The 21,446-nt window shown below is 40.4% G+C and overlaps 2 protein-coding genes across 2 annotated transcripts in view; both read right to left on the bottom strand.

Annotated features, from left to right (window-relative positions):
• Window positions 1-21,446, bottom strand: part of LOC147846065 (uncharacterized) — a 700,063-nt gene that overhangs the window by 79,345 nt on the left and 599,272 nt on the right. The window lies entirely within an intron of this gene.
• The window catches only part of col5a3a (collagen, type V, alpha 3a), a gene marked incomplete at its 5' end in the record, with an annotated part of 97,218 nt that overhangs the window by 12,335 nt on the left and 63,437 nt on the right, over window positions 1-21,446 (bottom strand). The window contains 41 exon segments of the mRNA NM_001190756.1: window positions 2,801-3,110; window positions 3,196-3,249; window positions 3,527-3,562; window positions 3,719-3,772; window positions 4,351-4,458; window positions 6,082-6,135; window positions 6,290-6,343; window positions 6,489-6,596; window positions 6,883-6,936; window positions 7,026-7,079; window positions 7,152-7,205; window positions 7,294-7,347; window positions 7,419-7,526; window positions 7,618-7,671; window positions 7,855-7,908; window positions 8,842-8,895; window positions 10,372-10,425; window positions 10,754-10,861; window positions 10,944-10,997; window positions 11,093-11,146; window positions 11,232-11,339; window positions 11,431-11,538; window positions 11,623-11,676; window positions 11,859-11,948; window positions 12,175-12,282; window positions 12,411-12,464; window positions 13,916-13,969; window positions 14,046-14,099; window positions 14,226-14,270; window positions 14,380-14,433; window positions 14,596-14,640; window positions 14,742-14,795; window positions 15,077-15,130; window positions 15,220-15,327; window positions 15,796-15,849; window positions 16,078-16,122; window positions 16,682-16,735; window positions 19,973-20,017; window positions 20,324-20,377; window positions 20,723-20,767; window positions 20,878-20,931. Coding sequence (NP_001177685.1) covers window positions 2,801-3,110; window positions 3,196-3,249; window positions 3,527-3,562; window positions 3,719-3,772; window positions 4,351-4,458; window positions 6,082-6,135; window positions 6,290-6,343; window positions 6,489-6,596; window positions 6,883-6,936; window positions 7,026-7,079; window positions 7,152-7,205; window positions 7,294-7,347; window positions 7,419-7,526; window positions 7,618-7,671; window positions 7,855-7,908; window positions 8,842-8,895; window positions 10,372-10,425; window positions 10,754-10,861; window positions 10,944-10,997; window positions 11,093-11,146; window positions 11,232-11,339; window positions 11,431-11,538; window positions 11,623-11,676; window positions 11,859-11,948; window positions 12,175-12,282; window positions 12,411-12,464; window positions 13,916-13,969; window positions 14,046-14,099; window positions 14,226-14,270; window positions 14,380-14,433; window positions 14,596-14,640; window positions 14,742-14,795; window positions 15,077-15,130; window positions 15,220-15,327; window positions 15,796-15,849; window positions 16,078-16,122; window positions 16,682-16,735; window positions 19,973-20,017; window positions 20,324-20,377; window positions 20,723-20,767; window positions 20,878-20,931 — 2,875 coding nt within the window.

The raw sequence follows: 21,446 nt of genomic DNA, 5'->3' as shown, positions 1-21,446 counted from the left end.
TTACTTCTTTTCAAAATCGGCAGCCCCCATAAATAGTAGAACGTTTGTGAGCTTGTTAAGAAAGAGGCTTTTTAAATTAAAGAAATATGTATTATTATTCAATATCATTTAATATTATTCAATTCATATGACAAGATTAGCCGATCATCATTACTATACAATGTGAAAAATGACAGTGCCGAATGTTTTTGCTGTTGCATCTTTAGTAACTTGTTCAATATGTTCAGTAGCGATGGGAACAATTTAATGTATTTAATTTTACATTCAGAAGATAAAGGTTCCACTTTAAATATATATTTTAACATGCAGCTTATTAACAATAATAATAATAATAATAATAATAATAATAAACGAATGTACAGAGAAAAAAAATATAGAAAGAGAATGTTTTGAGTTTCAATGGGGGCCATACCTGGAAGTCCAACCCTGCATCCATTACAATTAACACTTTTTTTTTTTCTCAAAATTCAATTGTCCTTCAGGCTTGTTTGAAACCTACAGGTAAGTTTGTTGGAGCAGGGTTGGAACTAAACTGTGCAGGGCTTCGGCCCTCCAGGATTTAAGTTTGACACCCCTGGCTTAAAGGAAAAATTGCAGCAAGACTGCAACATATCAGTCACAATATTAAGTTTTCACCACTAGAGGGTGCATATACAAAACAAACAAAGGTGTAGTTTGATGATATCGTGACCAAGTATGGAATCATGGGAGTTGTCAAATTCCTCCCATTTTACAGTACCCAGGCAGAAATCATATTCATGCATGAGCTAATGCAGTGTGTCTGAACTGGTGGGTCTTGACCTGAAAGTGGGTCAGCTCAACCATTTTGAGTGAGTCGTGAAGTGTTCTTGTGATGCACAAGGTTAATTTCGAAAGATGTGTGTGAAAGCTGATGCCACTTCTATCAGATGCGGTTCGTGAGGAAAACGTGTTCTTCAAAAGACCATTTCAGAATGCGTCAAGCATCAAGTTCATTTTAAATGGGAGAAATGCAGAAAGCTTAAAAATGTACACGCTGTGCTTCAGCACATAACGTCCTGCCGCAACAACATTAACCCACGTTGTTACCTTATATAACCCAGTACTTCCTTGGATAAGTACACATTAAGTACACATTAAAGAAATAATGCAACCAAAACTTAAAATTCTGCCAGCATTTATTGACACTTCACTTGACTTTCTTTCTTTCTTTCTCTTGAACCCTAAAAAAATACTTTTTGAAAAAAGATGGAAACTAATAAGTAGTAATGAAAACTAATAAAGGTATGGAACCACTTAGTGAGTATAAGTGAGTAAATTGTCAGCTTTTTTCTGTATCCCTTCGAGTAAAACCAAAAACGTATTATCAAAGTAAGTGCTTTTTTTAACAAAACAAAGGAAGATTTGTCAAGTCAAAATTTGAATATTGTTTTGATATACTACACACTCACCGACCACTTTATTAGGTACATCTTACTAGTACCAGGATGGACCCCCTTTTGCCTTTACAACTTTCTTAATTCTTTGTGGCATAGATTCAACAAGGTACTGAAAATATACCTCAGAGATTATCATATTGACATGATAGCATCACGCAGCTGCTACAGATTTGTCGGCTGCTCATCCATGATGCGAATCTCCCATTCCACCACATCCCAAAGATGCTCTATTAGATTAAAATCTGGTGACTGTGGAGATCATTTGAGTACAGTGAACTCATTGTCATGTCTGAGATGACTGGTTTCATGACATGGTGCGGTATCCTGCTGAAAGTAGCCATCAGAGGATGGTACACTGTGGTCACTGATGGACATGATCAGCAGCTGTTGGTACTAATGGGCCCAAAGTGTGCCAAGAAAATATCATTACACCACCAACAGCAGCCTGATACAAGGCAGGATGGATCCATGCTTTCATGACACTAAATTCTGACCCTACGATCCGAAAGTTGCAGCAGAAATCAAGAGTCATCAGACGAAGCAATGTTTTCCAATCTTCTGATGTCCAATTTTGTTGAGCCTCAGGTTCCTGTTCTTAGCTGACAGGAGTGGCACTCGATGTGGTCTTCTGCTGCTGTAGCCCATCCGCCTCAAGGTTCAACATGTTGTGCATTCAGAGATGCTCTTCTGCATACCTTGGTTGTAACAAGTGATTATTTGAGTTACTGTTGCCTTTCTATCAGTTTGAACCAGTCTGGCCATTCTCCTCTGACCTCTGGCATCAACAAGGCATTAGAACTGACGCTCACTAGATATTTTCTTTTTTTCAGACCATTCGCTGTAAACCCTGGAGATGGTTGTGCGTGAAAATCCCAATAGATAGTAGTTTCTGAAATACTCAGACCAGTCCGTCTAGCACCAACAACCATGCCACGTTCAAAGTCACTTAATTCACCTTACTTCCCCTTTCTGATACACGGATTGAATTGCAGCAGATCATCTTGACCATGTCTACATACCTAAATTGCTGCCAGTGAGTGTTTACTGAAAAAAGTGTAGTGCAGAGAAGAGCACATTTTGTTTTTTAAAACATTGATTCAGTTATTTAGATCTCAGCGGACTAGAGTAATGTTAGAGTCAAGAAAGTGTGTCATACAGTGGTAGTCTATAGCGTCTTCCACAACCAAACCCTCATTTCTGGCCTGCAAGATGGTGAATTGCATTGTGCAAATTCAATTCAGCTTAGATCTGCATAATTCCTTTCGTGAACAGACAGCGTATGCAAATAAACCAGCACAGGCACAATCAGCAGGCATTCTAAGTGACTCCCCCCTATGAAAGCATTGCATTAGCTATAGGGAAATGTGTGTAAATTCGCTCACCGTCTTTATAATCGGGGTGACACAACATCAGCTCCTTGCATGTGCGGGCAGGACTCTCAAAGGTCCCGAGAGGTTTCCTCATGAGCTCCACCTCTGTTTTCATTGAGTTGAGTGAAGCGAACACCTCCTCCATGCCTTCCGGCTCATCCAGAGCTTCATCTGCCTGTAGGAAATCCTCCATGTTGAGCTGAACCGCTTCCTCTTCCTCAGCCTCTGCCCTGGACTCGGCTCCTTGTCGATTTGAGTGTCTCCTTCGCTTTTTGCGCCCCTCTCTGATTGGCAGTGGCTCAATCATAGCGGCTGGAGGGCCCTGAAGAAATGGAGTGATGGGAGATATGAGGAGACAAGATAAAAAGTAAAGGACGGAAAAGTAAGGAGACTTTATGATGGCTCACAGGTGGTCCAGGTGGCCCAGCAGGTCCTGTATCTCCTCTTGCACCAATGGCTCCCTTTCAGGGGAGAGAAACATAAACAGTTTAGTCAGGCATCCCGAAACTTGGCACATCCCTCAAAGGCACCTGCCAACTCAGCGCTTCATATGGCGATTCGTTCAGAGGGATTATCCAAGTTGGAGCAGCAGGATACAACTCAAGCACTGCCAATATATTTAACTCAGGTTTCATAAGAGAGGCGAGAGCTCAGATCAGAACAAACAAATAGCATATAGACAGAGAGAGGCTGAAAAATAAGATTGCAATAAAAATATATATATAAATATATACCAACCTGGTCCCCTTTAGATCCTTTCTCACCTATTGCACCCTATAAAGGAGAATAACAGCAATGAAAAAAAGGCAATATTCTTCACTTAAAATTTTTTACATTCACCTTTAAAAGTAGTTACTGTCCACAAAAAAACTAAAGATCAATCGATAAATGGAGAATAAAGAAGGAATTCATATTAAAAAAGCAACTCACAGACAACCCAGGGGGTCCAGGAGGGCCAGTAGGGCCAGGGGGGCCACCAGCACCCTATTATCAACATAATTTAAAAAATACATGTCTTAAAAAATGGTCTAAAGACTCAGATGCTTAAGTTGAGATAGGTTAGTTATTCCTCCAGCAAGGAAATTGATTTTCTGTCTCTTTGGAAAGACACTATAATATACCAATCATTGTAGAGAACAATCTTCTGGAGGGTGCATAAGTCTAAATTAGTGAGCTGAGCAACTCTAAGGCAGAGCCAGTGGCAAACATCATTGCCTTGAATTGAGCAAAGTGGTTTATTTGTGTGAATAAAACATGCACAACCAAGATACAATTTCTATGTGGTTCTAAGGGTAAATATTTTGTTACTGAGCAACATTTAACCATCGATTTTTAGACAATTCAAGTACTTTTAACATTGTGAAGTGTACTGGCAATTAGAAGTGTTTTCTAATCGTTATCCTACATTTGAAGACTTCTTAACATTGGCTCTGTGAGTTTGTTACTGGCTTTGTGATTTTGAATATTGCAACTGCTAACAATTTATACATACACATTAAAAAACCACAGAACAAATAATCTGAAGCTAAATATGGATTATAACTGCAGTGATGTATACATACACCATCTCCTTTGGTTCCTTGTATTCCCTGAATCCCAGGCAGGCCCCGATCTCCTTTCTCTCCCATTTCTCCTGGTGGTCCAATTAGACCAATAAGCCCACCGTGACCCTAGACAACACAAAGAACAAAAGAGCTAAATATATATGACTAGCAGGGCTGGCGATTAACATTTTTGATCATCAGCCACTATGGCTAGTAGTATTCCACTTGCCATTTTCACTAACCACATTTTGTTATTGGTGAAATATACTGTATTTTATATGCATACATTTGACTTTTACGTGCTAAAATTATTTGATTTAGATTTTGTTTTATGTCCACATGCCTCCTCATTCATTTCACTTTTTGTGTGTGTTGTGTATGAGCTTGCTCAATGTGTATGAGCAAATGGGTTGGGTCACATTTTTAATTTCACATGACTTTTGGGGGCTCAAAACTAAGGACTTACCAAATTTATCTCTGAGCACACCAAAAAATAAATAAATTATTATTTCTTGGCCACAAATTTCAAATAATGTGTCAAAACAAGCAAAACATCGCCGTATCCATGCACTTTTTAATTCAACAAAATCTTTCTTAAAAATAAATAAATAAATTTAAAAAAGAACTGTTGTCATCTTTCTAAAATATGCACAGTGATCTGTCCTGGTTAAAGTTCCCAGATAACCAGACATACAGTTAACACGGTTAATGTTAGGATTGATGTGTTCAAAGATTTCTGGCTGCAGCATTCTGGATGCGCTGCAACTGTCTGACTGTCTTTTTGGGAAGGCCAGTGAGGAGGCCGTTATAGTAATCCACCCTGCTGCTGATAAAAGCATGAACAAGTTTTTCTAAGTCTTTACTGGAAACAAATCCTCTAATTCTTGCAATGTTTTTGAGATGATAGTATGCTGATTTACTTACTGCTTTGACATGACTATTGAAACTCAGATCTCCAGAGTCACACCAAGATTTTTGACCTTGTTTTTTGTTATTTGACCCTTAGTGCCAAGGTATGCATTTACTTTGAGAACCCCATCTCTGTTCCCAAACGCAATGACTTCAGATTTCTCTTTGTTTAACTGAAGAAAGTTTTGGCACATCCAACTGTTAATTTCATCAATGCACTGGCAGAGGGTGTTAATGGGGCTGTATTCATTAGGCATGAAGGCTAAGTAGATCTGAGTGTCCTCATCATAGCTGTGGTAGGAGATTTGGTTAGTTTTCATTATTTGGCTCAGAGGGAGCATTTAAAGGTTGAACTGGTAAGGTGCCAGAATTGAGCCTTAGAAATGTGATTCTAAGATCACATTTGCACGAATATTGGGCCATCCTTATTGTCAAAAAACTATTATTTAAAAATTATTTTCAACCAGCAAAAGTGGCTTGTGGGAGTGTCTGTCTAACCCGCCACAGCTGAAATCTACCCGCATTTGACAGGTTGGCGGGTGTTAATGTCAACCCCTGATGACTAGTGCAATGAACCATTACAATTACTAATAGACATAATATCCCAAGCACAAATTATTTATGATATTTCACCATGAGCACAGTGATAGAATAGGTAGTTGAAATTTAAGAGATTTATGCTACACTTTACTGAAAGATGTAAACTTCACTTTTAAGCTGTTCTGTTACATTCTCAGGCTACATTGTTTAGGTGTAATGTAAAATATGAACTAAATATGAATCTGTAATGCAGTCAGATACCATAAAAATCACTGTCAAGTGTTTATGATGCTTTTATACCTTATCTCCTTTAATGCCTGGATCTCCTTTCAGTCCTGGTAATCCAGCTGGTCCCTATACAGTATAAAACAAAGCCAGTCGCATAGTTCAATTTCTCTGGGAGGAAGTATTTGCTGCAAGTTCAAAATCATTAGTCTTTTCTCCGCAGAGCACTATTTAATACAGTTGGAGATCGATAAGGGAGAAAAAGAATTGGTAGAAATCGTACCATAGGTCCTGGAGGTCCCGTTTGCCCAGGGGGTCCATTTAACCCCTGCTCCCCCTAGAGATGAACCAGACAGTGTGATAAGTTCAAGACAGATTAAGTGTTCAGAGAGGTCAGTAATAACCGTGGGTGAGTCACATGGTTAGATATCTGCTATCCAGAGCAGATTTATGCACTGTAAAATAGATTCCCTTAGACTTACAGCAGAGCCTGGAATTCCACGCAAACCCTCTGGACCAGGGTTTCCTGGGTGTCCCTGTGGTCCAACAGGCCCTGTCTTTCCTATCGGACCTTCAGCACCAGCAGAGCCCTGAGAAAGATTGTAATGACCGTTAGAGTATAATAACAGACAAGTGTTTAGAGGAGGGATGCTCAAACTCAGTCCTGGAGGGCCAGTGTCCTGAAAAGTTTAGTTCCAACCTCAATCAAACTTAGACACACCTGGGCTAGTTAATGAAGCCCTTACTAGGCTTTCTAGAATTATCCATGTAGGTGTGTTGAGGCAAGCTGGAGCAAAAATCTGCAGGACACCGGCCCTTCAGGACCAAGTTTAGGCAACCCTGGTTTAGAAGCTCAAATTATTCAAGAATACTCACCTTTGCCCCCTTTTTTCCTTGCTTCCCTTCTTTTCCCTCAGGACCTATATGACCCTGTGTGGAAGGAGACATATTCCTGTAGTTAGACTAGTTTCCCGTATAGAAATAATCTAGGACACAATCAAAACAGTGGCCATACTGACCCTTCGTCCAGGGGGTCCTGGAGGGCCAGGCTCTCCAGAGGCACCTTGGGGTCCCTGTTAACAGAATCTTCTTTAGTTTCATCAATATACCCTTTTAACAATATCCCTAAATGTTTGTTTACTCACAGATTTACCAGGTTCGCCATTATCCCCTTTAGCTCCAGGTCCACCATCTATGCCCTAAACAACATTTATTGATATCATGATGTGATTTCACCTTCAAAATGTGTCAAACTTGAAAACTGAACTAATGCAGATGTTCACTTACATTAACACCTGGCTCTCCAGAGGGTCCAGAGTCACCAGGGAATCCAAGGGGCCCCTATTGAGGGAAATTAATAGAATCAGAGTAAAATCATAATTACAGATTTAACTATGAAAATGGCTACTCACTGGGTTTCCTTTGGGTCCATCTGATCCAGGTATGCCTCTGATTCCGGGGGGTCCTGCAGCCCCAGGGGGGCCAGCATCCCCCTTCTCACCCACCTCACCTTTTTCTCCCTTGACATAAAAGCAACAGGGAATTTAACAATACATTGGTGGATGAAACAATAACTTGAATAAAAAGAAAAAACAAAAATAAATTACTTACAACCAGGCCAGTTTCTCCCACATTTCCTGGATTCCCAGCTTCCCCATCCTCACCCTAGAATAGAAGTGAAAGAGACAGACAAAGAGAAGAAAGCAAAATGAAAGCGATCATCCATCATAGTTAGGCTTACATGTTTACGTAGTTACAGAGGCAGTGCCCTCCAACAAATAAACACAACCTCCCTCATAAATCACATAACACTTGTGTATATATATACAGAATGAGAGAGTGCTCTACCTTTTCTCCCACCACTCCTGGCTGGCCCACTGCGCCCGGCATGCCCTGAGGACCCTTGCCACATAGAACAAAACAGAGTCAGTTTCATACATAATGCATGCAAGACTGTCTCCTCTGCTTGCACACTGTTGACATTAGAGTGATGAGATTACAGACTACCAAAGCACAGACTGTGTGTATATGTAATCACATTTTATTAAGCTAAAACGCCATATTGTTCAGCTTCCTCCCGGCTGAGGCGTTTATGGCTGTAGTGCCTGAATGTCTCAGATGAGTCTAAACTGAAGTGGCTGCCCTGGTCTCTGGAGTCTTGCTGCTGAGTGCCTTTAAGTGAGGTGCACGCGTGAAGCCAAATGGATGACCAGCAGGTGTACACTAGCCGCTTTTCTTCGTCTCTCGTCCTGTCTTATCTGCTATGTTCATAAGATGCCCACAATCAGCCCCGGTGCACATCTCTTCTCCTCTTCAGCTCTGTAAGAGTGCGCTTGTATGGGTCACTGCCATGTCTATCTCTGTGCTCTCACTTTTCAATTATTAACACATGGGAGATGTTCAAAGGTGGCCATTAATAGAGGTAAATATAACTCTCTCAGGGATGATACTCTAATATTCCTTAATCATTCATAGAGAAGTAAATATAACTCTTGCAGAAGGATCACATCCCACATCTGGTTAATAATTTAAAACTCAAAATCAGCACAGGGTGGGCAGAAAGAGATACAGGGAGGATAAAAGACTGAGGAAAAGAGAAATTAGATGTCGTATGTGACCTCATAACCGCCTGGGGGTTACTATTCTCAGTATGCTGGTGTGGATACACAGAACACATCCTTTGGAGTCACGAAAAAAAACTCATTATTATGTCTCTGCAGCACTTGGATGTTTAACTACAACACAAGCCCTAATCAGCTCTAATCTACTGTCCTGCACTTGAACCCTACAGCACAGCAGGGTGATAGACAGGAAGGAAAACACTAAGACACTTACCTCTCCTCCAATGGCTCCCTGGGGACCGCGTGGACCATGTTGTCCTGGAGGGCCCTGGTGAGAAGCAGAAAGATTAAGCATTTCTTACATATTATTAGATATGTCTTATCTCCTCCTCCTCTTTTTGTACAATCAGCACCTTTTCCTGTGTCAGAGAGGTGTTTTTTTTTTTTGTACATCTCTGACATGGTGGTGACAGGCTATTACAGGCGGGCTGATTTCCTCTCTGTGGGCAGTGTCTGGGTTTTAATGAGGACTATCTCACTTTTTCATTCTCTAGTTACACTGCATGAATTCTCAACTCCTGAGGCATACCTCGTATTGCTGCGGAGGGTGGAACATGAGCCATTAATCAAACTGGCCAAAACCTATTGCTGGTGCACCATACGCAATCTCCACTGAGAGATATTAGTGCTGTGTGAGGCATCCAGGAGGATAAACTACAGCGAGGATCAACACCAAGGCTGAATGTGTAGTCTGAAAAATGTACAACACCCTACTCTCCAGAATCCAAGACAACTCTTTATGGCAAAACTGGGAAATTCAGTGGCTATTCCCTAAGGCATGGAAATCCCATGATCCACAGCATTCGCTCATGGATGAGAGCTTCCCAGAGAGGCCTCGTGGCTTTGTTTTTGCTTAGTTTTGATGCACTTCATCTAATCGTGCAAGTGTGTGGAACCGTTGAGAATCTTGTTTTGCATTCCTTCATGGTTGACAGAGCCGCGAGAAGACTGTCACAAAGGAGTGCTCTCATTAGACAGCCCGGGCTCACGGTAATCTGATTAGCAGCTGTCACGCAGCCTTCCACTTCAGAACCAACATCACTCTCTCTCTCTCTTCTGTCACTCGCCTCACACAGGCCTGACACTTATACACTAAAACACATGAATGATGCCCCAGTATCACAGAGCTTCTCTAATGCTTGCCTTATTTCTCACTGTATTAGAGATCTTCACTGACTCTCATCCTACACACACAGTCCTGTTTAGAGTAATGCTGAATAGGTTTAGAATGGTGGACTAATCGCGATACCTAATGATAATTAATTTATTCTATTTTGCTGCTATTAATACTGCTACAACTTATTCTTATTTTATATTTTAGTGCTATTAAGTGTATGCTGTGCCTGCCTGGCATGATGTTAGAGCAACCTTGATTAACGGATTCAGGTTTGTTTAATAAGGGTTCGAGCTAACAAGGCCTGTTGAAGCCAAGCCTGAAATGATTAGCTTATAAAGCATAGCGGCTAATGCTAACATGGTCTCTAAGGCAGTATACAGGGTTGTGTACAGGTGGTTCCCAAAGCTCTTCCAATCCAAATATATCTTATAATAAATTATACAGTAATATGTTCATGGTTTATTGATGGCTAGATTTTTTTTCACACACTTATGTCTCCCATTTTTTTCACCATATTCAGAAAATTGTAAAGTGAAATGTTAAAGACATTTAAAAAAAATAAAAGACTGCTACTGGTATTATTGAGAATAAAACTGATTATTCAAATGAGGAGTTTAAGGATCTTACCATAGATCCAACATGGCCACTTTCTCCCTTCTCTCCAGGGGGTCCTGGCATTCCCTAAATAAAATCCAAATTTAGAGCCATGCATTTTCAGAATTAAGGTGGATTAACCCCCTCAGTGAACTGAGAAATCTATGTCCCATCTGGATGAAAATGAACTAAGATTTTTGAAAACACCGTGCAGTCATGCATGCAATAAATAGACAAGGACATCTGGAACTGTCAGTATGCCCAATATAACGTGCAACTGCTCATGGATGCAGGTTTAAAATGGCAGTCTAGTTAAAAAATATTCCAAAAAAGACTTTTAAAAGTTTTAGAAGCATTTTCATGAGTTTTATTTGTTCAACATTGAAAGGACAAATGTATGTGTCATATGGTGTACCTGCAACCCTGGTGGTCCAGTTGCCCCTTTAAAACCTCGTTCTCCTTCATCACCTTTAGGGCCATACATCCCTTGCTGTCCCCGGAGCCCTGGCTCTCCATCCAGACCCTGAAAGAGACATCAGTGCTGGACTGTAAACACATGCAGAATTCAAAACAAGCTCCCACACATCGACCACACTTATACATACTGGTGGTCCTGGCTGTCCAGCAGGTCCTTGGCTCCCAGGTGGCCCGGGGGGACCCTGTGAGATAAAATAAAGAGATATGGTGTTACATACCTCGAATGAAAGTTCATGCAATATTTAGTGTTTATGACAAGGCAGAGATAGACACTCACTCCTTCTCCTTTGTCTCCTTTGCTGCCTTTCTGCCCTGGTCCACCTGTCTCCCCCTTACAAGCACATTATGCCCATAAATTAAAAGAAGTATTAACATGTTCAAATGCAAAAAAAAAAAAAAAAAAGTTAAAATTGTACCTTGTCTCCATCGTCTCCAGGTGGGCCCGGTGGCCCAGCAGGTCCAGGTAATCCCACAGGCCCTTGTTCTCCATCGCGTCCTGCAGGGCCAATTGAACCTTTTTCACCCTGAAGAGCAGTGGTAATTGTTTGTTACTCTTGAAGTTACTCAAGCAATGCAATGCATGTTCATTGAATGGGAAATTATGTTCAATCTCACTGGTTCGCCCTTCTCTCCCATTGGCCCAGCAGGGCCGACACCCCCCTGACGACCAGGTTGGCCAATGGCACCTGCAGGTCCAGAGGATCCTCTCTCTCCGGTGGCACCCTGTGCAGAACATTTTAGTAAAGTGAACTTTATTTTAAATCATACAAACGGGAAAATGTGTAAGACAATAGAAAAATCATTTACAATTGGCCCTGCAACACCAAGTGGGCCCTCTCCACCCTTCAAACCAGAAGAGCCCTATTAAAGCATAAAAATAAGAAAAAAAATATGAGGATCCATGCTAAAAAATCATACAACCACAATCTGCCTTTTTTGCACAAAGTCAGCTTTTCATATTGGTTGAAGGTTATGTAAAGGCAGCATCCATCACAGCGGAGATTATAAGAAGCTATTCTCTCAGATGCTTTGAGGTGTGTTACCAGAATGCCAGGTAAGCCTCTTTCTCCTCTGAATCCACGCCGCCCAGCAGGACCACTCTTCCCGGGCTGCCCTGCGGGGCCTGGATCTCCCTGGAGACCAGAGAACACAGAAAGATGGGTCTCTGTTTCCACAACTCTCTCACTCATTAAGAGTCATCCATCATCTTTATAGGCACTGAGCCATGCTGGGAGCTCTATTCATATTGAATGAGCAGAAACATATGGCTTGTAATCAGCAATGTAAGTTATAACTAGATTAATAAGTTTGGTGTGTTTCATGATGATGACGATGATGATTCTAATGCTGATATCTAACCTTGGTCCCTTCTTTGCCTGCAGCTCCTGGCAGACCTTGCTCTCCAGGAGGTCCTGGTGCACCTGGGTGGCCCCTGTCACCGGTGGGTCCAGTCTCCCCAGTTTTGCCCTGGAATAAGAGATCATTTAGAGAGCTTTATTAAACCAGCTAAAAAAATGTTACATAGCTTCATAGGAGTGAATGAAGACCATGCACCAGAAAGGCAATGTTCGTCCAAGCCTGTATGATTGACCCACCTGTGGTCCAACCACTCCTGCAGGCCCAGGGGGACCAGTCTTTCCTTGAAATCCCTGTATGAAAAAGTATTTTTTATATAAATCCAACAGAAATAATTTTGCAGAATTGCTTTTCCACTGTTTATAAAATCAAATCTTGTTTTCAAATTATGTAAAGTAATTTAGTTAGTTTAAAAAGCCCCCTATAGGCATACTTCAGTCCTTTCTTTTTCGCACATTTGGGTGCTGCTGCATAGGTTGTCTGGTAAGAGGACTACTCTAGCTTGGAACTAATGGCACAAAGTGGCACTTACAAGCACATTTAAGCCATTAAATGACAATTGTCATCATTGCTACTAAAGGAGGTCGCGCCTTCTCGTTTATGGCTCTTAAACACTAAAAAAGCCTTCCTGCTAATGTCCTAGGCTCAGACACACTCTCTCATTTAAAAACTTTTTTAAAGACCTATATTTTTAGTAAAGCATACACACAATGTACCACATAATGGTATGATCTATGACTGTGCTCAACGCAGATAAGTGGGCTTGACAAACCACCTGTAGAACACACTCCTACTGTCGTGATGCACCAGGCTTTTGTTAGAAATATTCATATGCATTATATGTTTGTTTCAACGTTTGTTTAGATAAGTACTATTTTCATTTATAGCTCTTTATTTTTCATCTCGTGTTTAAATACACTATGAACAGCAGCTAAGCTAATTATTTTCTTTGATCTCCATTTCCACTTGGCAATATTCATCCAGAGGTCCCTTGAGATTATGCAGCACCATTCATGCAATTCAAGACCTTTGGAGAAATTATGCCAAGGTATCCATAATCTTGGACCGGGCAACATCCTTAGCTGATGCTCTGGTGGTCATGGAGGAGAGCATGAGATTGCTGAAAGACCACAGTGACACACAAGTCTTCGCATTGATCTCATGGGCCAGCCTGATCACCCACCGGCGACCTACTCACACCTGCAGTTCTCCACAATGGACGCCTCCTGTGCCTAGACTGCAGCTCTGCATAGGAAGTTTGGCCAGATTAGAAACTGAGCCTGATTTCTCTCAAGTTTTTTTCCCTCACTTTCGTCAATTGGTGAAGTTTGTTCCTAGCCTCTGTCCCGCCTTTGACTAGCTTGGTTTGGGACTTGTGGAGCTGCGCATCGATGGATTTGCTCTTAAATGTTTGAACTTTCAGCAGGGAAATTTAAACCACACTGAACTGAACTAAACTAAACTTCAACTCTGAAAACTGGACTGACACAGTTTCACTACATTAGATTTTCTACGTTAAGCTGCTTTGACGCAACTACATTGTAAAAGTGCTATAGAAATAAACATGAACTGAATTGCTTAAATCCACAACATGCATAGAGTGTCTTAGGGCATTTATGGATTCAGATAGGTGCTCACAGTTCACATCAAATGCGCCACAATCGCCCATCAAAGATGCCATTTGGGACACGACTGTAGTCACCTATCTTTAAAACAACTCTTTAAAAAATATGAATTGACTCACTGGCTCTCCTCGTTGACCTGGGTGACCCGGCAACCCATCTTTTCCAGGAGGGCCCTGAAAAGAAAGAAAAAAAAAAGGATATATTCCTTCACTCCCTCAAAAGAATTTATTTTATTTTATGGTCACTTACATTTGGTCCCTTTGGCCCAGCCTCTCCATTGCGTCCTTGCGGTCCTTGAGGGCCCTGAAGGTGAGAGTAAGTAACGCGATTATTCATTTATCTCCAGCAATGAAAAGAAATGTGAAATCTCACATTAGTCTGGTAGATTGACCGTGTGATATGAGGAGAATTGTAATAGATAACACATACTCTCTCTCCTGTGGCACCTGGTGGGCCGTCATGACCAGCAGAGCCCTGAGCAAAAGACAAAGAAAGAGACGTCAGATGAATTTAAACACACACAGTGCAGCCTATTTACAAGGATACTACAGGATCTTTATCTGTATAAGGATGGATTTCTTACCTTGGCTCCAGGCTTCCCTGTTGGACCTCGTGCTCCTCTTCCCCCACGTGCACCCTGCAAACAACAAGTACAAAACGTGCAAATATGCTTATAAAGTATGCTTGATTAAACTAATTGTCCAATCAATTATTATTGGCTGTTTCATCATTAAACCTTGCATGTGTATGTAGTAAAACCACTGAGGTCTTTTATTTTACAAGCAAGCTTATGACTTACATTTGGACCTCTTTCACCATCTGCACCAGCCTGTCCAGCAGGTCCCTGTAAAGAAAACATATTAAAAATGAAACACAAATGCAATGATTCAACAGTATGTTTGTAAGTAATCCCTCGGACAGTGTGCTTCGGCACTGGCCTCTCACCCTCTTTCCTTTCTCTCCTTCCAAACCAGCTGTTCCAGGAAAGCCCACTGATCCCTGTGGACCAACGCGAAGGTTAATCAATTACCACATTCCATTCATTAATCAACCTCTACATTTAATTAACCACAAATTAACCTCTGAAGTCCCATTACCATAAATAAGCCAAATAATAATTGTAGCCTCAGATAAGCTATTAATAAAACAGGCTGTAAATGGCCATTAATCATCCTCAGTAAGATTGTAATATTCAAATGCTAGCATAGCATGACTGAGACCAGCGGCTTGCAAATTTTGATATAAAACAGGTTATTGTTATTTCAGTAATGATGCTTTACCTTTGAGCCCTGCCTACCGGGATAACCAGGCAATCCTGGAACACCAAGTTTCCCCTGTATATGGAATGTGAAAATTAGGCACAACAAAATTCTTAGTAAATAAACAATTCCCAACGGACTGTTGGTTTAGAAGCAAGAATAACCTTTTCTCCAGCAATGCCTGCAGATCCAGGCTCTCCTAAAGGTCCTGATTGACCCTTTGGTCCCTCTGGCCCATCTTCACCACGACTTCCAGGAGAACCATTATCACCCTGAGCAAAAATTAAAAAACAAAGTTACTATTAACAATGAATAGTTTGTGTTTTTAGTATTGCTAATGTGTTGTAAAATGTCTTTTAAAAGTCTTTGAGGCAGCAATGTAACTATGTTCTGCTAGGTCCGGGTGACCAGTCTTGTTCCTCAAAGGCTAATGTAATGCTATTTTAGCTGCAATTTGCCCAAGCAAACTTAAATAGAACGTTCTAGTGAGTCTAAGACGTTTACATTGACACGACAAATCCGATTTTAATACAATTAAGACAATACTCTGATTAAGAGTGTAAATACGGGAGTGTATGGGTGTTTCCTAGTACTGGGATTCAACTGAAAGAGAATCTGCTATGTAAAACATATGCTGGATAAGTTAACGGTTCATTCTGCTGTGGCAACCCCTGATGAAAAAGGGACTAATCCCAAGGAAAATGAATGAATGAATTAATTAATATTTTGTATGAACTCACTCTGTCTCCTTTGATGCCCATTTCACCTTTGGCTCCAGGGAAACCATCCTCACCCTGTAACAGACAAAAGGAATTGGGTAAAGCAGAAACACCTTCATTTTGCTCCACATACAGTAGTTGTGCAGCAGGAAAACATAGAAGCCATAGAAAAAACCATACATCATGTTAAGCCACGTTCAGTAAACCACAATGTCTTATCTCCACATTGATAACCGAAAGTGTTGTCTTCTCCTGGTTTCTTTATAACAAAACAAGTGTGATATTATTATTATTTTCTCTCACCTTCTCGCCCTTGCTACCCTTCAGTCCCCTCACCCCATCTGCGCCCTGTTCAAAAAGAACAAAATATATCAGAGTGTGCTGCAGGGATCTCTGCACAATCTCCAAACCTCGGGTAAGAGATGTTCACCTAAAAGACAGAATCTCAGATATGAAGTCTTGACGTGAACACCATCACTGATTGTTTAAAGTAATAAAAACCATGGCTTGCAAAATGCTGGAGGTAAGACATACGGCAACAAATGTAAAAGGCACTGTGACAGGATATAGACAAAGACGATAATACTCTATATGTCACAATCAAAGAGGGGTTATGTGCTAGCAAGATACTGTATATCCGTTTTTTGTTCTTTGACCACATCACGCACTTCTACACAAACAAGCCCAGACAGGTTTTGCTATCCTGCTTGTTGCGTTTTCGACTGTCCATCACGAGTGCTTCCCGCTGTCAAGGGTTTTCCGGGGAGAATTAAACTGATCTACCTGAGCCAGTCGTCTGCCATTCACACACAGTCGGACTGTCAATCAAAAGTCCACTATCCTAGATCGAAAGTCTTTGAGAGTCTTTGGTGCAAACCGAACAAGCCGGCATCTCAAAGCTACTCACCTTCACTCCACGAGGCCCAGGATATCCAACCGGCCCTTGTGCTCCTGATAAACCCTGTATACAGTAGAGAAACAGACAATATCAGTTTAGTGTTCAGGCAGTGAAGGACAAAACACAGCACTTACATTACTTGTCATTTAAGGGTGCCATAGAACAAAAATCTAGATATACCTTACAAGTAGGTCAATTTGTTTTTATGCTTTTGATGAAGTAGCATTCAACTTAGAGCTTTTTACACCATGTGCCAGCCAATTTCTCTGTGTTTCACTGGTAATATCTTTAAATAACTATGTATTTAGGCCTATTGAATCATTCTTTTACTATTTATGTACAATAATTGACATAAAATTAGATAAATAAATCAAATAAAATCAACAACGAAAATGTAAATGAAAATGTCAATGAAAAGCTTATTTATTGACTGTCTTAGTTCTATCACTTTAAAATAGCAAACACTGTACGTGTCTCTATATTTAGGCAAAACACTGCTTTATTTATTTATTAAGGCCTATTTATTTGTATGTGTGTTTGTACTTTCATTTTAGTCATCTTTTATTTCTTTAATTTTACTTTGAAAAGGTAATGATTCGCACTAATCAAGTAATTGCTTTGTCCTGTTTTTATTTTTTCCTCTTACATTCTTCTGGTGATTTACAGACACAAACGTTTCGGCACAATGCCTTCCTCAGTGTTAATTTTACTTACAAAGATGAATCCTTAACAAGTTTACAATGATAATAAAGCTTGTTAACAAATTTATAATGATTAATGAAGGAATAATAATGTTTTGTTTCATTGTTTCATCTTCATTTACAAGTAGCAGAGTATTTACAGCTACTGTATATTTTTGTCCCTTCACATCCTGTCCCTTTGTGCCCAATAGTGGCAAACTGAGGTTATACCTGAAAACATGTTGTTACTCCTTTAGTGCGGTGGTGTTATGAGTCGCAGCGGTAATGCTCTTTTTAAAGTGTAACCCACTGTAGGCATACATGAATAACAATTGTTTAGTACATGGAAATTAAATAGTGGTCCTCACACACCATTGTTTGGTCATGCAATCAGAACAAATCCCTGACTGTTACTTTGACCATGGGATCATTAATATATTGCCATTATTGTCATTATATATTGTATTTGATTAGCCACGACATTTGCTAGTAATATTACAACAATCACTTTTTAAAAATACTATGTATGTATATGGCACTCTTATTTTGAAAAATGTGAGAATGTTGATGAATGTTGCAGCAAGAGACTAAAGGGGGTCACACACCGGATGAGCCACAACACGGCGTGCACATGACAGTTGGAAGTATGGCATACCGCATGCAAACATTTGAATGTTATTTAATATGAAAGTATTCAGATGGCGCTCTGTGGCACGCAGAAATACGAACAGTTTCCTGAGTCATAGCTGGGTGCTGCGGATAGCCGCCAACTTGCGGCACTGTTGTGCGTACCCTGATAGAAATCTATGTTTAGAATTCAAAAATGCATGAGGCTGTGTATCACGGTGCGATGCCGAGCGGTGCACCTGGTGTACTATCCTTTTTTGGCTGTGTCCAAAATAGCATACTTCCATACTATATATTAAGCTAAAACCAGTATACGAGCTATTTGAAAAATAGTAAGTGAGAAGTTTCCAGATGATCTAAGATTCTGAAGTGTGCATCCAATGCTATGCGAGAGATGCCACACAATGCCATGCAAAAGAATTCATGAAAGGGAGTGAATCGACGCTACTGACGCAGATAGGTCATGTGATAATGACAAATGCCAAATGTAGTATGTTTGAGTTCCACTCATACTACTTACATTCGTACTATATAGAACATACTTTTGTATTGGTAGATTAGTAAATTCGAATTCGAATGTAGTAAATACTCGAGTAGTAGGGGATTTTGGACGCAGCCTAAAGTCTGCAATGCCATGTCTTTACATTGTTTTTAATACACTGCTAAGCGATGCAGAGAGATGCCAAATGAGGTTGTTGCTAGTTCGGACATGATTGCAGCCGGAAGTTAACAAGAATTATTTATATTATTTATTAAATTTCCCATTTATTGTATTTTATTAATGTCTACCCTCACCCTCACCCTAAACCCAACCGTTACAGTAATGTAAAAACAGTAGTTGTACAAGTATTATTTATGTTATCAATTAAATTACCCAATAAATTGTATTTTTTAACACCTACCCCCACCCCAACCCTAAACCCAATCGTCACAGTACTGTAAAAATATTATTTATTGTTATACACTGTCATAAAAAAATGCAATCCAATCTAGACTTTACCGCCAAATGGTGGCAACTGTTTGCATACACTGATAGAAAATAATGTTTCAAATTTTAAAACATGTGGTGGGGCACTTAAGATCCGATGTGTGATGGGTTTTAAGGGGCAGTTCTCAGTCAGCTATCTGTTTACAGCGTGTCAAAACACAAAATGCAGGATATACGGATTATACATTCATTTATTGTCCTTCCACCCCCCGAAAAGGCATTTTGTCTCTTTAAATGCACCTTTTGCTACAGTAGTTTAACATGTACATTATACATGCAACATGTAATGAGGCAACAAATACATGTAAACTGCTTAATATAAGTACTTCATTTTCTGACAAATGAAATATGATGATATTGCAGATTTATTTCAGAGTATCTCACACTGTGTTTGTGTGTGTATGTGTAAGAAAGAAAGAGCAGACATTGACAGGAGCTGAGGAACATCTGAGCAGATCTCACTAATATTCACGAGCATTCCAAATATGGTCAAAAGTGAGTTTTGCATTCTAGGGGTAACTTCTGCGGTCATAAATTAGCATATATTACCATTTCCAGAGAATTTCTGAACATACTTAACCCACTTACCAACTATGTGCTATCAGAAAGCCATTTTAACATATGCAATTAACAGCATCTTTTATATAGTATTTCAACAATCAGTGGCCATGTGTGCCAATAGCAGCGTGCTAGCATAAAGCAGCGTTCACAGTGAAAACGAAACAATGACTACACAATGGCGATGGATTGATTCAAGTGTGCAATTACTGCAATAGCGTGCACAAAAGCACGCTGGTATGCTTTGTGAACGGTGATAATTTAGAGACTGCAGCTGGAGCGCCTGTAACAAAGGCTCCAGACAGAGGGGACCATGAACAGGGCAGCGCTTTTCTATGTGGTGCTGCATTTAGACTCTTGGCTCCCTCTGTTTCCTCTTCAAATTTTCACCGCTTATTCGGGTCAGTGGAGCAGCGATGTGTATGTGTGTCTGTGATTGCAACCCACCTGGTGTCCCTTCTCCCCAGGGGGTCCCTCTCTTCCAGGATGACCCTGTGATTTGAACAGGATAACCAGGTGTTAGCATGACAGCGGGCTGATTAGGGGACATCCTGTTTCTGTGAGAGAGCTAATGAGCCAACACAAAAGGCCAGGCCTGGACTAAGGACTCTGCATCATCGCTTTTTCAATATTCTATGCATGAAAATTGGGCTGTGAAGATTTATTGGATTGAATGTTTCCAGTATCAAATAGATATGTCTCTGTATGCACCATAGTGCCCCCTGCTGGCTGGTGGGGATATAAAAAAAGAAATAAATAAAATGTACCCCTCTAGTGGTTTTGAATAACAATACTTACAGGAGGACCATCAATCCCAGGAAGGCCCTGCATACCAGGTTTGCCCTCAGGGCCCTGTTTGAAGCAGCACACAAAAACAAACACACGCTCAATATTCAAACATCTAATTCAAACCACAAACCAAAAACTTATTTGTACCCAGCATGCCCAGCTTGTTAACTGCAATCAATTTCTATATTATGCTCAAGCACATTTGAGAGATGAGAGTGTATGTATGTGTGTGCATGCAAAGTTTCGCTATTGATCATCTGTCTAGTTTCATATGGAAATCAGAATAAATCTGCACAAACTAAGACGGTCACTCGCCCACACTCGACTTTTCTTTGCAAATTCTCATCTACTAACAAGTCAAAGGTCAGTGATTTATTACTGAAATAAAGCAAGACTTGAGGAGTTTACCTTCTCTCCTGGTAGACCTATAGGCCCCTGTGGACCAGGAAAGCCCTGAAACAGAACGCAACTTCTTTATTCAAAGATTTTTAAACCTAGCAGTGCACATTTGCATTGCTGGCAAGGTTTCACTTGACAGTATTGGACTGAAGATGGATGCTTACTTGTATGCCTGGGTTCCCCTGTTGACCTGGAGGTCCGGGTTCTCCAAGGGGTCCCTGCGAAATGGTGAGAAATGTGAGCAATCAGCTTTGCATGAAGATTATCATCATTTTGTAAAGAAATTAGATTAGGACTTCTGCAGCCTCCAAGTCCTCCTGGGAAGATCCTACTTAGTTTGCAAGTCTAATCATGACTATGTGCGCTCAAGTTATTTAAAAAGGACAGGGTGGGAAATTTCATGTTTATCCTCTTTTTTTACCTTTCGGAAAAAGATTTGTAGTGCTAGTATCACAAGATCAAGGCAAAATATGTGCATTATTGGTGCTTTAACTATGTGTTTTATCACTCTCGGCTGCCACAGTGAACGATAGAAAATATAGTTTTGTTGCACAAGGCTGCTGCCTCATAAACTGGCTAAACGAGAGTTATTTTCTGCCAACACTTTATAGCAGATTTAATCAACAACGTGGATACAAACTAAAATGTAAAGGAATCTTCTAGGCTTCATAAATTGTGCTTTATCAACAGTTATCTTTGGAAAGCTGCTGATTAACACAATTTGAAAAAAAAA

The sequence above is a fragment of the Danio rerio genome, chromosome 3 (genome assembly GCF_052040795.2).
Source record: "Danio rerio strain M-AB ecotype USA chromosome 3, GRCz13ab, whole genome shotgun sequence".
In the NCBI taxonomy this organism is placed as follows: domain Eukaryota; kingdom Metazoa; phylum Chordata; class Actinopteri; order Cypriniformes; family Danionidae; genus Danio; species Danio rerio.
This window is presented reverse-complemented; position numbering and strand designations above follow the sequence as displayed.